This window comes from Bombus flavifrons, chromosome 11 (assembly GCF_040668555.2).
Source record: "Bombus flavifrons isolate JBK064 chromosome 11, iyBomFlav1_principal, whole genome shotgun sequence".
NCBI classification, from domain to species: Eukaryota; Metazoa; Arthropoda; class Insecta; order Hymenoptera; family Apidae; genus Bombus; species Bombus flavifrons.
Genome location: NC_138452.1, coordinates 11,507,429 through 11,530,244, shown reverse-complemented (window position 1 = coordinate 11,530,244; position 22,816 = coordinate 11,507,429). Strand labels below are relative to the sequence as shown.

At 36.5% G+C, this 22,816-nt stretch overlaps 3 protein-coding genes and 1 long non-coding RNA gene across 4 annotated transcripts; 2 read left to right on the top strand and 2 right to left on the bottom strand.

Moving 5' to 3' along the window:
- The first annotated feature begins 525 nt into the window (after positions 1 to 525).
- On the top strand, positions 526 to 2,151 carry LOC138185157 (gastrula zinc finger protein XlCGF7.1). The gene is made up of 5 exons (XM_069123864.1): positions 526 to 532; positions 732 to 899; positions 1,130 to 1,299; positions 1,460 to 1,625; positions 1,910 to 2,151. The coding sequence occupies exons 1-5, from the start codon at positions 526 to 528 to the stop codon at positions 2,149 to 2,151; spliced, it is 753 nt and encodes a 250-aa protein (XP_068979965.1).
- A 437-nt stretch (positions 2,152 to 2,588) lies between these two features.
- LOC138185314 (beta-galactosidase) lies at positions 2,589 to 7,922 on the bottom strand. The gene is made up of 10 exons (XM_069124186.1): positions 7,462 to 7,922; positions 6,597 to 6,769; positions 6,258 to 6,408; positions 6,115 to 6,178; positions 5,940 to 6,034; positions 5,365 to 5,592; positions 4,542 to 4,713; positions 4,016 to 4,137; positions 3,473 to 3,880; positions 2,589 to 3,197 (listed from the first exon to the last, which is right to left on the bottom strand). Exons 1-10 carry the CDS (start codon positions 7,531 to 7,533, stop codon positions 2,742 to 2,744), a joined length of 1,941 nt encoding a protein of 646 aa, XP_068980287.1. The 5' UTR covers positions 7,534 to 7,922; the 3' UTR covers positions 2,589 to 2,741.
- Positions 7,923 to 9,226: 1,304 nt separating this feature from the next.
- On the bottom strand, positions 9,227 to 14,736 carry LOC138185156 (dentin sialophosphoprotein). The gene is made up of 4 exons (XM_069123863.1): positions 14,730 to 14,736; positions 13,275 to 14,528; positions 12,942 to 13,174; positions 9,227 to 12,822 (listed from the first exon to the last, which is right to left on the bottom strand). The coding sequence occupies exons 1-4, from the start codon at positions 14,734 to 14,736 to the stop codon at positions 9,370 to 9,372; spliced, it is 4,947 nt and encodes a 1,648-aa protein (XP_068979964.1). The 3' UTR covers positions 9,227 to 9,369.
- A 6,397-nt stretch (positions 14,737 to 21,133) lies between these two features.
- Positions 21,134 to 22,322, top strand: LOC138184959 (uncharacterized). Its single transcript, XR_011174464.1, has 3 exons — positions 21,134 to 21,625; positions 21,737 to 21,923; positions 22,010 to 22,322. It is a non-coding gene; the product is annotated as an uncharacterized LOC138184959 (long non-coding RNA).
- Positions 22,323 to 22,816: the final 494 nt, after the last annotated feature.

The window sequence follows — 22,816 nt, the reverse complement described above, 5'->3', positions numbered from 1 at the left end:
ATAACGCAGAATATGGAAGTACATGTAGAATATTTAATTCTTAATATCAAAATTCTTGCGATTTTTCGATATCATGAAATCAATTACCAAATCGTTTATTGATAGCAAACAATTGAATAATAAAAAGTTATACTCACAAAAGGCCACCAATTTCTTAAATTCTTCATTTTTTGTAAAAGTACCAAAATTAAATTATAATTTATTATATAATTATATATCAAGTTTACTAGAACACATTTTGAAGTATTTTATATCATCGTGATGCTGTGTATATAATAAAAAGGTGTATCAAACTCCGCCCTTCTGAAGAAACACCGCCCTCCCGACATGCGCCTTCGTCGCTGCAACCCTCTTTCTCACCTGTAATCGCTTGCATATGTTTGGAGCAGCGAGCACCTAATTCGAATTTACCCTTCTTCATGTTTGGATTCTTCGACGAGGTGCGGGAAATTTTATTGTTGGTGTTATACGTGAATTTTTTTCAGATATCGTCGCCCTTAAGAAAGATTTTAAAGAAAGTTTGTAATGTCTGGTAAGAGTGGAATACAATTAAATAAGTAACATTTTTAGATTAGAAACAACTTTAAATTTCTCTACCACGCGAGGTAACTTTTAACACGTCATCTTCGACTTTTAATAAATCTCTTAAAGCGTATCGCGCAAATTAAAATAAGTTTTGCTTTTCATTTTGTTCGATTAATGTTTTGTTATTTTATCGTTGAATGAAACAGTGTGCAGCGTAGCGCAAGATGCGCCGTTAGATTTGAGTTGTCGCAATCCCGAAAGAAAAACGAATTTGTTAAATTCTTCGAAATTTCAAAGATGTTTACCTTGTCAAACGTGTGGCAAAAATTTTGACAGACCTTCCTTGCTCAAAAGGCATTTACGTACCCATACAGGTCAGTGTTAATTTACTTTGTTAATTATATTACAGAAACTCGAATATAGTAATCGGAATTTTAATTTCGCTTGGATAAAGCTTACAATTTTATCATAGGTAACATAGATCATAGATTTAGAATTAAGATATTTAAAAAATAGACAATTTTTATTGGAATAAAATTGAATTTCAAAGAAATGACAAATTACAAAGAAATTACAAATGACAAATGACAAAATTAATTAATAGGTGAAAAGCCACATGGTTGTGCCGTCTGTGGAAAAATGTTCAGTACAAGCAGCTCCTTGAATACACATGTCAGAATACACACTGGAGAACGGCCACACGAATGTCCAATGTGCGGAAAGCGTTTCACTGCTTCGTCAAATTTGTATTATCATCGAATGACACATTATAAGGTTTCTATTAGTCTTTGATATTTATTAATCTTCGTTTAATCCTTTCAACTATGCATAAAGTGTGGCGAGTAAAATAAGCAAGCAAGCGTATTTTTGTTTAATTTGCTGCTACTTGTTGTAAACGATATCGTAATGTCTAATGTATAATACCGATATGCAGGAAAAACCGCATAAATGCAACGAATGCGGACGTTCTTTTCCAACCCCTGGTGATTTAAGAGCTCATGGGTATTCTCACAGTGGTAACTGGCCGATGAGATGTTCGGTTTGCAATCGAGGATTTTGTAAACCTGGAGCTCTACATCATCACATGCAAGTGCACACTGGTAATTAATATTAATTAGTGAATTAGTCTGTGAACGATATCGTAGATATCGATAGGAGTAATTTTTTCTTTTCGAAAATAATAATTTCTCATTTATAAAAATAAATTCACATGCTTTAAAACGTTCGTATGAAAGTATATATATTGTAATTGTTCGTCTTTTGGTATCCTTACATCTTAATCGATGCTTCGAGCTTTTATCGAAAGATTAGGTTTGTTATGCTAAACTATCTGTCAACTATTTCATAGAATAAAATAAGAGCTGAATCGTTGATTTCTTTTCAGGAAACAGGCCATATCGTTGTAACATATGCAAGAAACAATTTGCCATGATAAATAATTTACGATCGCACGAGCAGTCTCACGATCTCGATCTGCCAATTCGAAATACCACCGCTAATTCTTCAAACGCAGAAAACGAAATATCGATTAATGCGTTTACTTTTGAAGAAGTAAACAGGAACCATTTACAACTTTCCGCGATTTATTCTTGGACTTCTTGGATACCTTTTCATTATCCCAAGTAATTAAATTAATCGAAGTGTATGATACGTCGAACACATAGTATAAATATAGGCTGTAAGCAAATCTTATCTGTGTAACAAATCAAACGAGCACATCTACGTATGCCCGAAATTAGATCGTCACCGATTATTATTATCGTTATTAATTTCGATTCTCCTTCAACGTAACGTTTATCTTTTAATAAGCTGGCTTTACGATAATTATAATTAGACTACGAATTTGTACGCGTTCATGGGAAATTTCAAGCTGCAAAAGATGCGCAAAGTGCACCTGATATACAAAATTCTATAAAATATCCAAAGTATAATTCTCGTTATAATATTTCGTATGTTAAACAATTTTCTACGTTTCGCCTTTTTAATTATCTTCATAAAAAGCGTGCATGAATATCCACAGTCGAACTGTAATAACGAATTAGAGAAATATACTAATCGAGAAATTTCCAATTGCGTATCAGTATAAAATTTATTTTCTTCGTACAATTTCCTAAGGAACATCATTACGCAGCAATCATCCTGGACACGGTTCACGATAACCGGCCTTCTAAGAACGAAGAAGACTAAAAGCTTCGTAAAATTTTTCCGAGCAACGATTAGACTACAACACGTATATCGTTCGAGTTATCCTGGCTATTGGAATATCGAACTTTGTAGTCAAGAATTGGTTCATTTTGCAGCTTCATCTCCTTGGACATCGGTATATATTCCAATTCAACCAGCAATAACTCGTTTTCACCTGTTCTCAAATATGATGCAGGAACGTAGAGAGTGATTTGAGGACCAGCCAGCGGCCAATATCGACCTAAATTGCGTCCGTTGACGAAAGCAACTCCCTTGCCCCAACCATCAGTGTTTAGATAAGTGTCCATCGGTTGGCCAGAGATTGAAAAGTTTCCTCGAAGTATAACTGGGCCATGGATAAGAGTTTTGCTTATGGATAGGGTGGATTCGATGTCGTCGAGAGGAGTAGACGGGACGCTATCCAGACGGAATCCAGTCATTTTCCAAGGGCCAAGGGAAATACCGTTTAGAGTTACCTCTGAAACACCCTAGTAGACAGAAGGAACATTCAACGAATAAGATGATACGCGAATTTATCGTTATTTTTATAGCTACGTAAGATCATCCTATTTTCTTCGCGATTTCTCATTCGAATAATGCGCTGTTCAAATGTTGGCGGTTCAGAGAAAAGAATTCGATCGGCGGAAGTTTGGTTGAGCTAGCTTTAAAATTTGTTTCTCAGTGTCTAAGAAAAATCAGACTACCACGCGTTAATCCACTTCGATGCAATTGTGTCAAGGAACAATGAAATTGACTAGCTGACCTTATAATCGCGAAGTCCACTTCCATAGTTCAATCGTCCTTGGTTCTCGACCAGTAGCTTCAGTCTTCGTCCGTAAAGCTCCTTTATATTTATATCGTAGATATTATCGGTGCGGCTTAGAAATCCAACGAGATAATCGTCTACGTAGACCAACGCTCTGTCCCGAACCTTGGCGTGTAAAATCGCAGGATCGGGACAGCAACGAACTAGATCGGTCTCGTATAGTACCAGCCAATGAGGCAGTCCCAGTTCTTCGAACGTCAATGGGTTCGTTGCTTCGACCATGATCGTTCCAAATAATTGTCGGGCACGAGGTTCGAATAATTTTAAAATTGGCAAAAGAAGAACCGTACCGTAATCTCCTTTTGGAGATGGCGATGGAAGGCACATGTTTGGCAATGGTAAATACTGCAGGAAAAAATCGATGCTATTTAACGAGATGTAAGAGTAACGTATACCACGATTTTTATATTTATTATTATTATAAATTGGGGGAAAAAGACAAGAACGTTGTCCAGTTTCTTGGAGAATCGTGAATAATACCTTGGATATGACATTTCTGATCCCGAAGTATTTCGGCGTTGGATCACCAGCTTCGGTTAACGGAGCATCGTAATCGTAAGAGGTCAATTGCGGGTTGTATGCGTTGTGGCCACCGTTAGCACCTGTGGCATCGTGCGTTTGAGTTAGTATCTATGTACATTATACAGTTGTCGAAGCTGTAGTCTTATCATATCGACGAGACGAAGAGTTTCTGAATGTTAAGATTTATTATACAAGCATATGTCATGTACCGTGTATCGAACACGATACAATTAAATTTTTCAATTAATAAACCGATAGTTTTCCCGCCCGTTGAGAAAGCTATCTAGGAATATTATGTAAATTTTCTTCTCGGAAAAGGAACTTGCAGATGTGACACATGTACCGAGAATTTTCTTTTTTATTTCTTTTTCGATATTTTTCAACGATTTGACGCGTGTTCTAGCCGTTTTTTTTTAAGGAAAAATTGAAAAAAATTGTTCTCAATTTTTCGTAGAAATTAGAAAATTAGAAAAATTGTACCAACCGGCGGTATAACCAAAATTTGTTCCACCGTAGAACATGTATATGTTAACGGAAGCACCCAAAGATAGCATTTCATCTAAGGTTTTCGTAACTGTTGCAGTTTGTACTCTTTGAAACGGTTCCCGCCAGTGTGTCAACCATCCGGGATAAAATTCAGAATTTACCAAGGGACCCTAAAGAGAAACGAAACATAGCCATTTAACAAGAAAAAATTATTAAGAGTTATTCAATTTGACCGACAAGTCGTTTAAAAAGATAAATAGAAAAAGTAGAGCAATTGTTTCTTATTAGCATGTCGTTCGAATTAAGTTCTACTGATTTTACTGATTAAAAGCGTATTTCAAATATTTAAATCTAAACGCGTATTCTACGTTTTGAACACTGACAACTGGCATATTACGAATGTCTCTGATCTTACTCGTAGGTTTTAACCTTACGTGATATAACACTTATAACGCGATGTAGCCTTGAAGGAGAATGTGCATATGTCGATATACACCGCACACGTGTCTAACAACTGTTGCGTTATACACATTCGTTATATACATATATTTCCATATAAAGTCATATTTAAATAACGAGAGCAATAAATGTCTCACGAAACCTGTTCACAAATATTGTATAAAATTGGAGATAAATTTATTTTATACGTATATGCATGAAATTCAATCAAAGTACTTGGTGTTATATCACCGATATTGTCACTTCGATACGAAGCATCTAATTAAAAATTCACGTTTAATAATCGTAACTGTACGATGATCAACGATCGATATGTCTTATTGTGTAAATTATTACGATTTTAATTATTCGTAGATACTTGCTCGTGGCTGATACATGCGCATTATTTCAAAGTTTTTCGTCACGTTCGTGTTGGATCCAAAATCGACGGTGGCATAAACCTCTGGTACAAATCCGCAACGTAGCATATTCGCGTTTGATCCATCGGTCGAATACAGAAGTGCCTTCGTACCAATCTTCTGTTTCATTATGTCTCTAAGCCGAATCAAGTATTCCCTGTCACACGCGTAACTTCCATACTCATTTTCCACCTAAAACATCATCGAAATCCCATGATCGCCACTATGATTTCATTTTTAAGAAATTCGCAGTTCGACGATTGTTAATATATTTTTGCGAATTTATTTCGTAGTCTTACTACTTCTCTTCGCTTCACGCAGAATTATCGGACAAGTATTTTCTAGCAATTGTGTCACCAATCTTTCTTAAAAACGTTAGAGAAAAGTATATTTTCTTTCTTAGAAAAACTAAAAGTAAGAAACGATGATATTTCGAGAGCGGACCAAAACGTGTTCTTTTCCGAATGAAATATCATTGCGATTAAAATAATAGTTATTTGTCATGAAATACTGGCAACTGGAAAGTATCTTTTTCGTACCTGAACCATTATTATAGGTCCTCCATTTCCTCTTAGGTAGGGCTGAACTTTGTCCAATACTTCGTTTAAATATATTTCTACGTATTTCATGTATCCTGCAAAGTGAAAGGAAAACTTCGATTACGGGAAAAATTTTAGAAATAACCTGCAGTTAAAAATCGTTAAAAATTCCCACGTGGATCGTTTGTACGCAAATTTATGTCCGGCACTCGTCCTAGTAACCAGTATGGAAGTCCACCCTAAATATAACACATTATTTATTTTCATGAACGATGAAATAGAAAATGAAAAAATACAACATTTTCGAGAAATACTTACAAAATCTCTTTCCGCGCAGATGTAAGGGCCTGGCCTCAAAAGCACGAACAAACCTTCTTCCTGAGCGATGTTTATGAACTCTACTACATCCGCGTCACCTGTCCAATGCCATTCATTTTCAGTCGGTTGATGAAGATTCCATTCCACGTATCTGCGGATGAAATCGCGAGAAGAACGTTCGCCTTCGAAATTAAAGCGGTAAGATACGAATGAGAAGCAAAAGCATCTAATATTGCAATTTTCGAACGATGAGAACGTTTTAATCGTAAACTTTGACATAGGAATAAATTAATTTGATTGGATTAGCGGTGTACGAATAATGAGAAAAAAATAACTCACGTTGAAACAGCGTTTAACCCGGCTGCTCTCATTTTTCTTAAACGATCTCTCCAATATTGCCTGGGCGTTCGGAAGTAATGAAAACTGCCGGATACGTATCGGAAGGGTTTTCCATCCAGCAGAAATTGGTTGTTCTCGTAATCGACTTCGAAGCTGAATTTCGACTGCGTATCCTGGAATTGCGAAGTTACGAATCTGAGAATTTCTTCTCAAAATCGCTGCATATCTCTCTATTATTTCGTTGGCCAACTTAAACGGTGTAAACACGCGTATTCAATTAGAGAGTGTGCCGCATTGCTACATCCACGTAAACTGCCTTTCCAAATCCAAACAAATTGTCCGATTGAACTAACGCGTTGAACGATCGATGAAAAACAGAATATTTCATTAGTCGAGTTCACGCGATAGATCGATTCGCTAATATTTCAGAAGCATTTGATAAAAATCTCGAAAGACTAAGCGACTATATTTCAATATGATACCTTAAATGTAATAAAACACCTGCTATTAGATTACTATTAAAAGGTGCATATATATCAGGCGTCGAGAAATACTCGATTTCGATTATTAGCGGTTTGAGCGTCATTTTCTTATAAAAATTGCAATACTCGAATAGTAATTTGCTTGTAAAGAAAAAAAAATTAAAAAAGAAACAAAAAATTGGTCGCGATCTCCTACTATAAAATACCTATACAGAAATAGTCAAAAAACATGATTTTAAATTCTAACTTCTTAAGACACAGTTAAAAGAAAAAAAAGAGAAACATTCGTAAAACAAATACAGCTATTCAAATTCAAATTATACTTTGCCTTACATCTAAACCTTAAACTATTCTTGGAAACAAATATTTCTCACGATACTTACATTGTTTACGTGGATGTTCACCACTTCTCCCACAGCACTAGTCACTGCCAAGGTCAGTAAAACGGTCAACATCTTATCCGAATACGTTAGAACTTTGACTGTGTATCTATGTAAAACCTAAAACACTGTGTCTGGAAGCAGTTACATTCGTCCAACTATTATATATGGTCGAGTCGATTTTATCAATGAAATAATGTGAATAACCGCATTTATATTTATGGGACGCATCCTCGTCTCGTTAATAACGGAAAGCAAATAGCTGTTTATTATCGAACTGGAACCGAGCGAACGCAGAGGTTCGTCGTTACGTTCCAGTTTGTCGACGGGATTGGCTGCCTTTGCTGCGTAATGCGCACTCTGACCCGATCGAGGACAGGTCGAGATATCACTGGCCGATATAAGACGTGTCACGGACACTGTACTGACCGATACGGTGGCTTCAGGATGACTGCGGCCCGGATCGGCTGCCACCGGACACGCGAACGATCCGTTACGTGGCCGACAATGGGAACGAGACAGTGTTTTAGAACGGCTGTTCGATTGGGAAAATTTCGTTGTTTTGTATTATTTAATTTTTACTTCTGTTACTTAGCATTTAAATCTGTAAAGATCCTTAATTAGAATATTATTTATTTGTATAAAAATTATTCGTATCGTACATGCGAGCGTATATATAATATGTATACGTATATACATAGAAATAGTAGTCGTCGTTATCCTAAAGAGTGCTATGTAGCGGTCGGTATTTCTTCCTTTTGTAAAAAATGTTATTTAAATCGAATTGTTTCGTATACGTAATCGAGCATTGCAATAAGAAGATTATAAAAATTCGACGACACTTCCGAGTATACGCATTGGCGAATAGTCGCTAATTAACAGAATTATCGAATGTTTGTAATTCGGCTTTTTAATAAAACTAAAGGAATCGATACAGGCTGTTCGAAGCTTTACACCGCTACTTTGTCGTGGAAAAAATAAGCAGGTACAAAAGTATCGTTTATCTTGATATATTGGTATCGTTTTATCGTTTATCGTTTATCTTGATATAATGTAAAATATTCTAATGAAGTATTTCCGTTCTGAATATTTTTCAAACGAACCATTTTGGGTATTTATTATCGTAAATTCCATAAATCAAGTCGTTCAACAGCGGAGCGTCACCGTTTATCTCATATATCATGTGATGAAATGACAAACATTTTACGCCTTTTTTCTTTACAACTATGATCTTTATTACTTATATATGTTACACCGTCATCATTTTTCAACGAATATCTGAAAGATTTGAACAGAAATACATGACGTAAGGTTTTCTTAATGATTGCTCAGCGCAAGTTTTTATTGTAAATACTCCTAATAAATTTTAATAATTGTTCCAATTGGTAATTATATCGTAATATAGTTAACGGTATACTCTTTTCTTTTAAATGATAACTCTTTTAATGATATTAAATTAATTTAATTTTAATTTTTTCTGTATTATTAAAATTAGAAATCAACGTTTAAAGAATGTTTATGTCATTCTATGAGGGATCTTTTGCACAGAATTCTGGCAATATTATTAGAGAAATTTTACAAGTCACAAGTTGCCAGTTAAATTTTTATCTCTTAGATCTCTTTATGTATTTATATAAATTATTAGTACCTACCAATAGATGTTTCGCATAATCCACAAGTTGACTCTGTTACACAAGGAACAAGTTTCATAATAAAACAAATGAAATCTTTGCAAATGAATCTTCAAATTAGAAATTATCTGAAGTCTGTAACCTGTAACTACTTCCTTATCGATTCACCGATATTGTTAATTAGTAAATTATTCGACGAGAGAAACCAAGTAACTTTTAACGAATAATTATACAATTTTCGGTATCGACGTACATATTTCTTCACCTCTACTAATCATTTTTAATTTATTCCTACTATAGGAGATTCCGGTTTTACATCGGTATTTGGTTGAACCGATGGCACTGCTTCCGAAGCGAGTGTGTTATATATTTCCGCATCTCCTAAAGTAGCAGACTTATCAACTTTTGAATTTGTTTGTTTGCTGCTACTGTTAGGTAATCTATTAATAATATCCAAGATACTATCTGTGTTATTACTGTTTTTATCAAGTACAACTATGTAAGAATCCGATACAGTGCCATTGACATCAGTAAGAATGATTTCTAGTTGCAGAGTTTGCAATTCAGTTGTTGATGCTACTTTTGTAACGATATCGGTAGCTTGGACGATGGATGGTTCTGTTTGAGTATTTTCCGAAGTTGTAACTTCGCTAGGACTTGAATCTATTTCGTCGATACTGGTCGTTGATTTTTCGTTAATTTCCAAAATACCACTGCTAGTACTACTATTATTATACATATCATTGATACTATTATCAGTAGGAACTCTTTTGGACTGAACGCTCCGCGTTTCGGTCGATTGTCCTGTTTCAGATACGCTAGACTCTTCAGTTTGGGAGGGAGACAATGTTGTCCGTGCGCTTTTTAAAGTTGTGGATTCAGTAGTACTTGAATGTGTCTGCACATCATTTTCGTTGGTAGACGTTTCTTCGTTACTCACAGCAGCGTCTGTTTCACCCGTTACCACACGATTACTGCTCGATGCATTGACGTTATCATCAGCTACTGTTATTTCTGATACCGAAGGTGATTCTTCAGTTGCAACTTCTGTACCTGCCCCAGTAGAAGCTTCGCTTCTTGGAGAAGATGTATCTATTTCTCCTCCTGCTGTTGTCGATTCATTAGCAGTAGAACCTGTTGATTCACCAACGCTGGACTCTGTCGTTTCGCTACTGGTGCTCCTTGATGTTCCACTATTAGCACCGGTTGATGTTTCGCTATCTGTACCATCGTTAACAACAATCGTAGTGTTCAAACCGCTCGATGCACCGGCAGGTTCGTCGGTAGCAACTGTTTCAGTTCGAGCACCGGACGCTTCAACCGACTGTTCTGTTTCGGATTGACCACTGGACGTTTCAGTTTGAGAGGAAGATGCCGATGTTCGTGCGTTTTCTACAGTCGTGGATTCGGTAACAGTTGAGTCTGTTTGCCCGTTACTTTCATCGGTAGACGTTTCTTCGTTACTTAGAGTTGTCTCCGTTTCAATTGCTTCGCCTATGTTGCTCGATGTATTGATCTTATCATCAGTTTGGGTAGTTCCTGGCTTTAAAGATGATTCTTCAGTTGCAAGTCGTCCATCTGAATCGGTAGAAGTTTCGCTCTCTCCTCTTGCGGTTACTGATTCACTGCTATTAGAATTTGTTTCGCTATCAACGCTGATAGATGTTCCATCATTCTCTGTGCCATTAATAACAATAATCGTAATGTTCGAACCATTTAATGTGCTAGAAGATTCGTCAATAGAAGCTGTCCGAGTATCCGCTGTTTCAGTCGATCGTTCTGTTCCACTTACGATAGATTGGTCAGTTTGAGAGGGAGATATTCTCTGCACGCTTCTCGTAGTAGACTTACTATCGTTCGAATTTGTTGTTTCAGCATTTGAATCTGTTTGCCGACTAGTACTTGCGATTAAATTATCGCTGTCCGAACTTTTATTGGCACTGTCATCAGTCACAGTGATAACATTGGGATTTTTGCCAGTGACGGTAATAGCGTTGGCACTGTCGTTACTAAGATTGGTTTCCGCTTGTGTACTTGATGTTTCATTGCCTCGCTTTTCTCCTGTTACAGTTGAACCATTGGCTTGAGAACTAGCCGCTGTTGTTTCTTCGCTTTCTGTTGCGATGGATCCGTCATCGTTTGAATCTGTTTGTCGATTAGAACTGCTAGTCGATTTTCCGCTATTGTCCGAAGTACCCTTTGCATTATTTGTATTTTCCGCATTACTCGTCGTTTCTGAATCGGAGTTCCATGCTTCAGTCACCTGTACTGTTTGTGTCGCACTAGAACTTCCTCCAGCTTGAGAAACGGAAGCTGCTTCTGTATCTGACGTCGAAGCACTTGGTTTCGTTTGCTCATTGGGACTGTTTGTACTCGTTTCATCACCATTGGTAATTACACGAGTTGTTTCCGACTCCTGATTTGGTGTTTCAATCTCCTGCTGTCTATCTGTAACATTAGAAGTTTCAGGTTGCCAAGATGATGTTGTTTGCTCGTCATTCGACGCTGCAGCATGATCGCCCTTACTGCCAGTGGATCTTTCACTATCATGTGAAACATCGTTTGTATCAGTTGTAATATCTACGTTATTCGATACACCAGCACTATCATCGCTAGGAGTAGCTTTCAGCTTCAAAGTCGATGCTTCATTTGTCTGTCCAGAATTTTCTGTTTGAGGAGCAGGCGATGTCGTTTCCTTAGCCTTCGATGTTGAAGATTCACTGGTATTTGAATCTGTTTGTGCATCTGCACTGTCAGTAGGTTTACCACTGTCATCTACGTTACTCGAAACGTTGACGCTGCCATTGGTAGTAGTAGTTTCTGACTTGGTACGCGAAGTCGTAGACGTTCGTATTTCTTCGTTCCTCAATGTACTAGACTCGCTAGCACTAGCATCTGTCTGTTTGTTGGTATCGGTGGATGTTTCTCCGTTATCTACACCGTTGCCTGTTTCGGCTGTAACGCTGCCATTGTTAACTGGTTTGACAGTCGACGATTCAATAGCCTGTTGTTTTCGTGTTACTTCGGAATCTTTTGTTCGAGATACCGATGTTACTTCTCCCGATGTCGCTGATCGACTAACACTCGATTCGCCAGCATCAGTGGTAGATTCTTCGTTTGAAGCGTTGTTTGATGCTCCAGACGGCGGTCCAGTTTGTGAAGTCGATTTTCTCGATTCACTCGTGTCACTGCCGGGTGCTGAGCTCTTATTCGAAGCGTCGTTTGGTTTATCCGTATTATTATCATTGCTGGATGAATTATCACTGACAACTGTTTCAGATTTGGAGCTAGAGGCTTCGGTTGTCTGCTCATTTTCTGAGATCCTGGACGCTGCAGTTTGCGAAGCTAATTGAGAAGTTGCCTGTTGACCTCGTGACGCTGTTTGTCGAGCCCCTGAAGTTGTTTGTCGAGATGATGGTGCAGTTGATGATTCGTTAATATTCGAATCCTCTGATCCGCTGGCACTACCGCTAGCTGGTGAACTTTCACCTAAAGAGTTATTTGGTCTAATCGTAGCACGATCATTGCCGGATGGAGCGTCATTAATAACTGTTTTTGATTTAGAACTGGAAGGTTCAGTTGTACGTTGATTTTCTGATTCTCTAGAAGCTTCGCTTTGTGAAGCTGATTGAGAAGTTGTCTTTTGGGATTTTGATGTTGCAGATTCATGAGCGTTTGAGTCCCCTGATTCGTTCGCAGCATCCTTGGAATTTCCAGCGTTTGCGTTTCCTGTCTGTGAAGAAAATCATCGTTACTTAGTCGTGTATTTATTATCGTGTATTGTGAATGTACCTGCTTATTGCTATCACTAAAGGTCTATATCACTGAGCTATCGCTTGCTTGTCTTATTACCTCGGTGTTGCCCGAAATTCTGATTCCTCCTTCAACTACAACTGATCCTGAGTTTGAACCAGATTCTACCACTACTTCCTGTCCACCCGCTGAAATAACTTTATGTTGTCGAAAAGTAGAGTTTGTTGCTTGTCCGTTACAAGTTGCTTCAGCTGTGTTTGTCTTGTCTTTACCGGGTAATTTTTCTTCCTTATCGGAACCATTGTCTCCGTTAACAGCTGCTTGTTCATCATCTGTTTAGGAAATTAAAATGATTAATTTCATACTGAGCGTATAACAATAATACATTAATAATAATAATACATTAATTATGTATATAAATATAAACGTTACCCGTTACGTTGATAGTTTCTGTTTCTTTCCAAAGTTCACCGCCATTGATTACTTTATCAATCGTTTTGATCACAGTTTTAGCTTGTTTCGAGTCATCACCAGATCGTGAATTATCTTCGATTAAAACTTTTATTTCAAAACCACTTTCGTTTTCTATCTCTACAGACTTATTAACTTTATTCTCGTCAGACGACAAGAGACGAATCAACGATAGATCTGTTACAAAGATAAATTCGTCTTTCGTAGACAAATAATCTCTTACACATTTCCTTATTTTATCTTCACGTTGATCGCTATCTTCTAATATATTACAAATGCTCATTAATTTATCTGTATGTAAATTTTTCTTTGCTTTTATTATTTTCTTCTTCAAGTCTATCTTTCTCTTCCATTCCAAATACCTACGTCTGTTCCATTCGTACAGTTTCCTGTATTGAACGTTCGTTTTATAATGTTTAAGTATATATTTTATTTCTTTGTAGTTTTTCTTTTTATTCAACGATTTTTTTAAATATTCCTTGAAATCTTCTTCGCTAGAAGATGAATCGCTGCTAGACTCTGACGAAGAACTGGAACTTGAACTTTTATCACCGTCATTTCCCTGCCAATCGTCTTTCTTTTTTCTATCTATGGAATTAGATTCACTGCGTTTCTGGTGTTTCTTATTAGATTTATCAGAGGAACTGGCAGAACTCGAGTCGGAGGAATCGCTTTTATCCGTTAAACTCCACGATTCGGGAGAACTTTTTTCAAGACGATCCTTTTTACGACGACGATTTCCATCAGATTTCCGCTTATGAGAGTCTTGTTCGCGAGAATATTCTTCGTCAGAGTTCCTTTTACGAATACTCAGTTCGCCAGACTTTTTCTCCACAGATTCTTCCTCGTTTGAATTTTTCTGTCGGGTGTCCTTCTTCCTAAATAAGATCAGTTCGCTTTGCTCGGAATCGGATCTGTCCGATGAATCAGACTTGTTTTTTGTATGTAGTAGGTTTAAGGGAATGGAATGTTTTTCATGCTTTTTATTGCTTTGTTTCACGTCACGATGTTTCGAGTTTCGAAGCAGCCATTGCAGATAGTCAGAGTTCGACGCACTTTTTTCTGTATTCGAGTTGTGCAGCCATGTGAGTGGATTTTCTTCCTCGAGGTTTCGTTCTCTTTTGAGCTTTCTGATCGCGGAAAGCCATTCTGATTTGTCGAAAGGAGCGCCATAGACATAAACGACCGAAGAGACGAGGAGGATATTGATGATAACTGTCGATTGTAAGAAAACATTATTTTTTATTGATACTTTGGACGATATTATTTTTTTATACAAAAGAAGCTAATTTTTGTTAACTCTGTTTATCGAATGGAAAAATTATTTAGAAGACTGATAGATATAAAAATAAATTTCTAATTAATTTAGGATACTTTTTTCACCCATTCGAATAATATTTAATTTCTCAGCGTTACCTTTCATTTTTTGAAACTTTTATTAGATACAATTCTCGACGACACGTTGACACTCTTTCTTTACTGATAGGCTACATTTTTCGAGGTCCTTTTATACAGTCGCCGCCAGATAAATTTTTCTTATCGCGAAAAATTTATGGCTATTATTACGATGATTCATCTCATTTCTCATGTAATACTTTGCCGTACCATAAACAATCGTTACGCGTTAAAAAAGAAGGTATCCGAAATCCTTCATACGTAACTTCCACGCCGATTCCTGGAATGGTAAATTAAATAAGATTTATCGTGATGATGTGGCAGTCACACTCGAATCTCTGTGTTATAAATATAATATATAATTTTATTATTTTCAATCAAACTCGATGAAAAAATGCTATCGTCTATGATGAAAGATACCATGAAAAATTATTAACTGTAGAATTTGATTAAATTTAATTCGCAGATATTCAATTTTGTAATAATTTGAAGATATACGATTTACAACTAAAAGGACTACGTTCGTTTCTTATCAATGGCTGTTTATTAGGTACACGCGCGAGAAGACTATCTATAGGTCGATGCATTTATTCGGAGATATTGACAGGTTGCAATAATACAGGCGTCGAAGGAGGAGAACGTTGCACGGTTACATAATTCTCCTCTTATTTTTATTTAAATTACAATACTTATGAGATTTAAGAGTATAATTGCTATTATGCTGTGCATTGTTTCCCAAAGTTAATTTCAGCGTCAAAATACAAGAAACGAATACAAGATACGAGACTCCAAATAAATTGAACATCGACCAACGTGAATCAACGTTATTTCCTATACAAGATCTGTTGACTCTTTCGAGAAAAATGATGCTATTTTTTAAAAACTAAAATTAATTATGTTTAAGCCCGTCGACAAAATGTTAACAAACGAGCTGTGAGAGCAGAGTCGAAAGTGACGGAAATCGAAAGTGGCCGTAGTAGAGAGCGGCGAAAGTGAACGTGATCCTGACCCAGGACACTCTAGTTTCCTCGGTGCGACAGAGAGAGATCTGTTCGGCAAGCGTGTGCTAGGTTAATAGAAATCTCGGTTGGGTCGGGTCAGGACGACTGTTGCGGTCAGCGAAAGTGAAAACGAAACGAAACGAAACTCTCAAGTTGGTCGTGGGCTGCAGATGTAGGTTAGTGAAATTGAGGCTGGTAAAAGTAGGCTAGTAGAGTCGTGCCCCATATCTCTCTGTCTCAACACTTTCGTTCTCGATTCGTGTACAGTTCATACCTTGGTATAGCGCGAGGCGCGTTTACTTTCGTGCGAGTTCGAGAATCTTTTACGAAGTCCGCACCAATGGCAAGAGTCGTTTTCTCAACCAAAACTGGATTTACGAGCAATCAGATTATACGAATTAACGCAATAAACAGAATTTTTGTAACAATTGCATTACTTCGAGAGAGAGGGCAGATTTTGTGGGCAAAATTCTTGGAAGGAATGGAGAATATTTTGCAGTGTCACGAACCCGATATCCAGCAGGATAATAGGTCATTCACCGTTTTTTCTGTACTAGTTTTCAAAGTTAGTAATAATGGAAATTACCCCAGAGGCTTCTCATTGTTGGTTTTCCAGCGTAGCTGATATCGATAAGGCGTATCAGTAGCTTCCTGTGTTTCGAGGTAAGACCCCTGTTACATGACTGCTTTAAAGAGATTAGCGTTTGCCATTTTTTCTCTTAGATTTCTCTGTCGCTCTCTCCCTTTAATAAACGCCAAGACGTAAATTTCAGTAATTAGTAGCGTCTAGGAAATTATAACAGTCGAGAACTTTTGTATCAAATATAAATTTGTAGAACAGAAAGTAATTAGAAATTGTTTATTTGAATTTTTCAGTTAAAAAATATCTACCTTAAAAGTTTCTCAAAGCGGTATCTTTCATTCAAAGGGAAATGGTATCTTCCATGAGTGATTTCTCTCGTTTCTCATCGAAGGCGACGTGACGAGGATAAGCAATGGATGCACGACGTTTATTAATACGTCATCATTAGCGGGGCTTTAAATTAATACTCTTCTGTTGGTCGTTGTTTTTGATTTTACATTTGTAGCAAGTCAGATATCGATAACTATGAAATTGCAACGGAATTCCCCGTTAAGCAGGAAAAAATCATGTTATTACGGTATTATACGGAAAGATGCTTAAAAAATACGGAAAAGATACTACGACTGGTAATAAAATCTTCATGGACAGATCCTTTCTTCGTACCGAAAGTCAACGAACATTCTGTCGGGTCATCGTACTAGGAGAGATATCGTACGATGTTAAGAGTAGAATAAAAGAACTATTTCATTCAGGGCACTCGTCTATTTTGGTGCATAAATCTTCCGCTTAATTATATCGTCTTGCGCATTCCAGGAAATTATTTTAACGTTAGTTAAATTGCATACGAAACTTCGACTAAAACTAACTTTTACATTTTTTAATTTTCTAGTAAAAGGCGATAATTGGACTGTGGATGCTTGTGCATTTATAGAAGAGTTAATTGTACATCAGATGCAGAAGTATATGAAATACTTAAAAATGTAGTATCCGTTATAATATCTCATAGACGAAATAGTAATTTTCTTAGGTTTTATAGTTTCAATTGTGTTCTTAAAAATTATTTGTAGCATATATCAACTCTCTCTCTTTCTCTAACACAATGATATAAGTTATCTATTTGTGATACGTAAGTATACCGTATTATATTACAGTTCGGTAGTTCATTAATGGGATCAAAAAATAGAGTAATATTAAAATAAGATAAAATTGTAAAAAGACTATAGATCCACTTTTTCCTTTTATACGATCGTTTCTAAGAATTAGACAAGATAAAAGCACATATTTTCAGTCTTCTGTGATGATGTGCCACAAACAGCTTTTACGCAATTGCTGAAGGAATTAAACCACTTGAATTCATTTCCGGAACACCATTCTTTTACTAGCATAATACGAGTACAGTGTTCTTATAAATTCTTTCTTCATGGTTCCTTTAATCTTCGCGTCTCTATACCCTTCTTTTGTGTAAATTGGGTTAACGAGGCTATTAAGCGGAGGACCTCAAACCTTTTTGATTAGAGGTTAATATGAATCAATATAAACGTTATAAAGTTACAAAGTTCATTTCTATTACCAGTTGTTCAAGCCGCTGTTAAGGATACCTTTGGATGAATAGACGGTTAATATTGATTATCAGGTTGTGTGGAACATTTCAAAGTGGGTATATAATTAATGGGAATCAAATAAACGAATAAAAATAAATAAAATAGTAGTGGGAATAAAATAAAACATATTTAGTATATATTTAACAAAAAACCATATGCTTCGCGAATGGACGCGTTCACAGTATAACGCGCCAACGAGAGTCGTAAATTCTCGTTACGATACGATGATCGATGCCACGAATCAGCCGATACCCTATTTCGATTAAGATAATAGGGGTGGTTGAATAATTATAACACTGATTTAGCAATTTAAATATGCTCATTATTCCAACGACATTTCCTCGAAGAATATAAGGTGAAGAGTGACTAACAAGTTAAAATGTATTCTTTTTTTTTTTTATTTATTAAGATTTACAATCAATTCTCGCATTGAGAATTTTCAGTAATTTTTTCTGGCGTGGTGCAGTGACATGGCTAAATATTTATAATAAGTTAATACTTATTATAGATAAGTATAATTTATAAGTAAGTATTATAAATAAGTAAATATTACTTAATTTAGATAACTAATTGAATCTAGCGTTTAGGTCTAGCGGGTAGCGTCTCTTCAGCCTGCGGATCTGGTCCGACGTATCATGTAGTCCAGTAATTAGGGGATTTCGATGTCTGTTGACTCTTTTGCTATATCTGACGCTATATTTGCTATTTCCTCTTTGACTGTTGGTATCTTGAGGTCGCGATGTATTAGTTCGTTGGTGACATACCGGGGTACATTTATAATGGATTTTAGCGTTTTCGATTGGAAGCGTTGAAGTATTTCAATGTTGGAATTACTTGCTGTTCCCCATAGTTGGATTCCGTAGGTCCAGACAGGTTTTATTACGGTCTTATAGAGGGTAATTTTATTCTGTGTGCTTAGTTTGGAGCGTCGACCAGAAAATGTATTCTGTTAATATTCTGTTCAAGTTAAGTATTCTGTTCGAAGGGATGATAGCACGTAAGTTACGTTCTGTGACGGAAGTATTCATACGGAACTAGCGATGGGTGCTAGTCGTCCCATCAACTGCCTCTTGCGTGTGAAAATGCACTGCGGGAAAATGAAATGCACGCGGGAAAAATCCACTTATCCCTCCTTTTGCCGGATTGAGCAATAATCTTAATGAATTTCTCGACCTGTAGGATGTTTAAGCAGCAATTAAGGGCCTTAAAAGTGAAAATGTTAAATTTAATGATAGTTCCTTAGAATTATTGCGGGTCCGACTAATTATATTTGTACAGCCAGCGATCGTCTTGATCGAGGGATGGATTTTGGTACATGACAAGGTTACGCGGCGTAAGACTGTACGAATAAAACATATAACGACGCGTTTATAGCGTCTCTGCCGTGATTACACCCGTTATTATTATATTTGAATTTCATCGAAAGTATTGCTCGATATTTTCTCAAATTTGGGATACTTCTAAAGCTCGATATGGTGGAAAAAATATGTAAGGGTTGTCCTACGCATATCGTCAATCCGATTGTCTCTCGTAGCAGCGCGATTGCCTCGCGTTTCACTTGTATGTCGCACACAGTGCTCGTTCTTTCGCTGGAAACCGATGGACTGTACTGGTTTGTACTGTATGTCCACCTTATCAGCGTACGCGTAGACACTTTAACTTCTTCCGGGCGGACTGATAACGTTCTAGCCATCATCGGGTGAAAATTTGCGAAGCTCGGGACAAATCTACGCGAATTTTGCCAAAAAGAACTGCAGTCCATTAACTTATCGAGAACAATTTATCTGCTTTTCCTGCCAATCATTCGAACAAAGAGGAAATCATTTGCGAACGTTATCACCTTATTAACAGTTATTTCTGTTTTATCCACTGGGATGCTACTCTGTATGACCTTGACATCATCTCAAATACGTGGTTGACACCTTCATACCACTGCAATCATCGCTGCAATCCACCTACCCCAGGCGATTCTCTAAAGAACTCATCGCTGTGATAAAGAGTAAAAAGCTGACTCATCGTTCTGTTAAGCGATGCAACGCCTACAGCGATTACCTTGTCTTTTTTAAACTTCGTACAGATAGCAAAGCTTTGTCGGCAAAGTGCAGGACTTTTTATATTAACTCGATAGAAAAGTTAATACCTCGTAATTTTAAATCTTTCTGGAGTCGTGAAAATAATTGTACCTTTAAGAAATCTCGTACCTTCGAGCACCTCTGACATAGCTCATCGTCTTGCCTCGTTCTTTCAATCGGTACACAAGCGTCCTGATGTTCCTGTTTATGATATCTACTGTAAAAATACGTTTCATTTATTCGAACTACGTATCGAAGTTGGCGATGCCTTCGGTATAATAAGCAATTCGGTCATTAACGATCGATCGGACGACGATGGTCTATTCTCCCGTATCTTTCAAGTCCTACCACTTTATCACGTCCAAGATTCCATGGATTATCTTCGATCTTCCTCTCTCCTCTGTCTTCTCTCCTACTATCACGCAAATCCGACAACGTTAATTAAGATCCGATCTCAGTATCTGCGTTTCATCTTCTACAAAATTTACAAGCCAATCCTGAAAATTGTTTACGATTACAATACGACTCTAAGTTTGCTGCAACTTGCTATCTCTAAACAACGCAGGCTCATATCCGACTTATCGTTTATTTCTAAAATATTAAACGATCATGTTGATTGTCCCGACATCTCGAATCTAGTTCAATTTTAATGCTTCGTTCAGCAATCTCAGCTATTATCCGATATTCCATGTGTCTCCATGCGAAATCAACGTTGCCGTACAAAATCTTTGTTACGCGATCTTTTTTGACTTTATGTTCATTTCCTGCGTGTATTATATTTACTCGTTTGCCAGCGTATCAACTTTCTCAAAGGGTGTTATCTGTTAAGCAAATAAAAAAATAAATAAATAAATGCTCGCCATTTATGTGGCGTATGTGTGTGTATGTTGTGTTTATTTTTTTTTATGCTACGATGAATTTCCACAAGTAAACGAACATTGCGTAGAGATCGGTCTTTAATCCGTTTCCCTGAGGAGAAATCGTCATTATTGAGACGCAACATATACTGTGATTGCTCACTATACATGTATTAATCAAATAACATCTATCTATAAGAACACATAAAGGTTATCAATGATATAAGGAAGAAGTTACAGCGAGAAATAAAAGAAAATTTACATACGTCATCGTACATCGAAACATTACACAAGAAACGATTGTGCGTAGAATCTAAAGTTCAATGTACAGTTCGTTCTAAGAAGACAACGGGAGTGTCGCGATTTTTCTCTCATTTTTCTGGCCAGTCCAGTGTTTCGGAAAGGAGAACGTAATACGTCAATTTGCACTAAACAATTTGACGGAGATTACGACGACATTTAAACAGTGGTTATTCGAGCGTTATTACATTAACTCGCATCCTACTTAGGTGGATTTTTCAACTTCGCGGGTCATTAAACTTTTGTTACGATTAATTTACTACGAGTATTCTCCGTTCTCGGAACGAAGCAATTGCGAAATACATCATTTTAAAGGCGGATATTCAATTTTATTTGTTTAATAATTTCAAAAAATGTGTTTTTGGCGAACTGAAATCTCGAATACCTTTATTTTTTTTAGCTTCAACTTTCATGTCTATCTGTCTATCGTACAAACTTAACAAGGAAATTGGAAAGAGAACATTCGCAATAAATACTACTGAAATGCAAAACGATACAAACAAGTGAGTGTATCGTTGTTATCTTCCACATCTTATTATCCTCCACGTCCATTATTCGATTCGCCAACTATGTATGTACGTTTATACGGAATCGCTAATCGACTTGTTTCTTAGATTAACGCGGTGGTCGTCAACAAACTCGCCACAATCAAGCCACTTGCATAGCCGCGCACCAGGATATTATGATGCAAGCTGTATGTCAACTTAATCGGTGTTAATAGAGTCACATTTGCATCGCAGTAATGTATACGCTCTGAACGAACGTTTAAACGTTAGATTTTTAAGAAAATTGAGATTTGTGGTAATTGGAGTATAAGAAAAAATTGGTATACGCTATCGCGTTTCCTGTAAGATAAGTTCAAATATTTTTCTCTTTCATTTTTTCAGATACTTATCGATTGCAAGAAAAACGTTGACCCGGAATACAAGATTCTGCAAAATGTATTTCTTACATTCTAAATTAACACCTGGTGAATTTTCATAATTTTGGTGTTTTACATTGATTTGTATATCATAAGTGACTCATCTTCGTGACTACGTTAATTAAATACGATGTTTGTAGACAGTGGTTTATTTAAGAATATATACGATGAAAGATAAATATGCACGAATATTTAATGACGTTCCTCTGTTTTCTGAATATATAAAAACCTGGACGTGTTTAATATTTGCACGTTGCAAATATCCGCGTTTTATGATCGTAGTGTGTGCGTTAATAGTTGCAGCCACGTGATAATTCATACTCGGATCGTAAAAATGATAATAACAGTGAAAGTATTTTTTTAACGTCTAATTACGCCTGTAAAATATAAAACATATGATTACTTGAATATATTATCCAAATGATTTTTTTGCCTATAATATTGTATTGTAATTTCTTTTGCAACATGAATATCTTATATGAATTAAATATATTACATATATATATATATGACAATAGTCATATAGGTAATTAGTATTTGTAATTCGATAATATTGCCAGTATAAAATGTAACGTCAATTATTCAAGCCAATCATGCGAGAACGAAGAAAGTTGAAAACAGTGAAAGTGCTACTAGTACCCGCAGAAGAAACTTATAAATTAACAGTGATAAATATTAGGGAAGGAAAATATGTTATCGAAGCTCGTTGACAACGAGCAAGTCTAATAACAGATTTCACTAGTTGGACAATTTATTGTAGTAAAAAAATGAA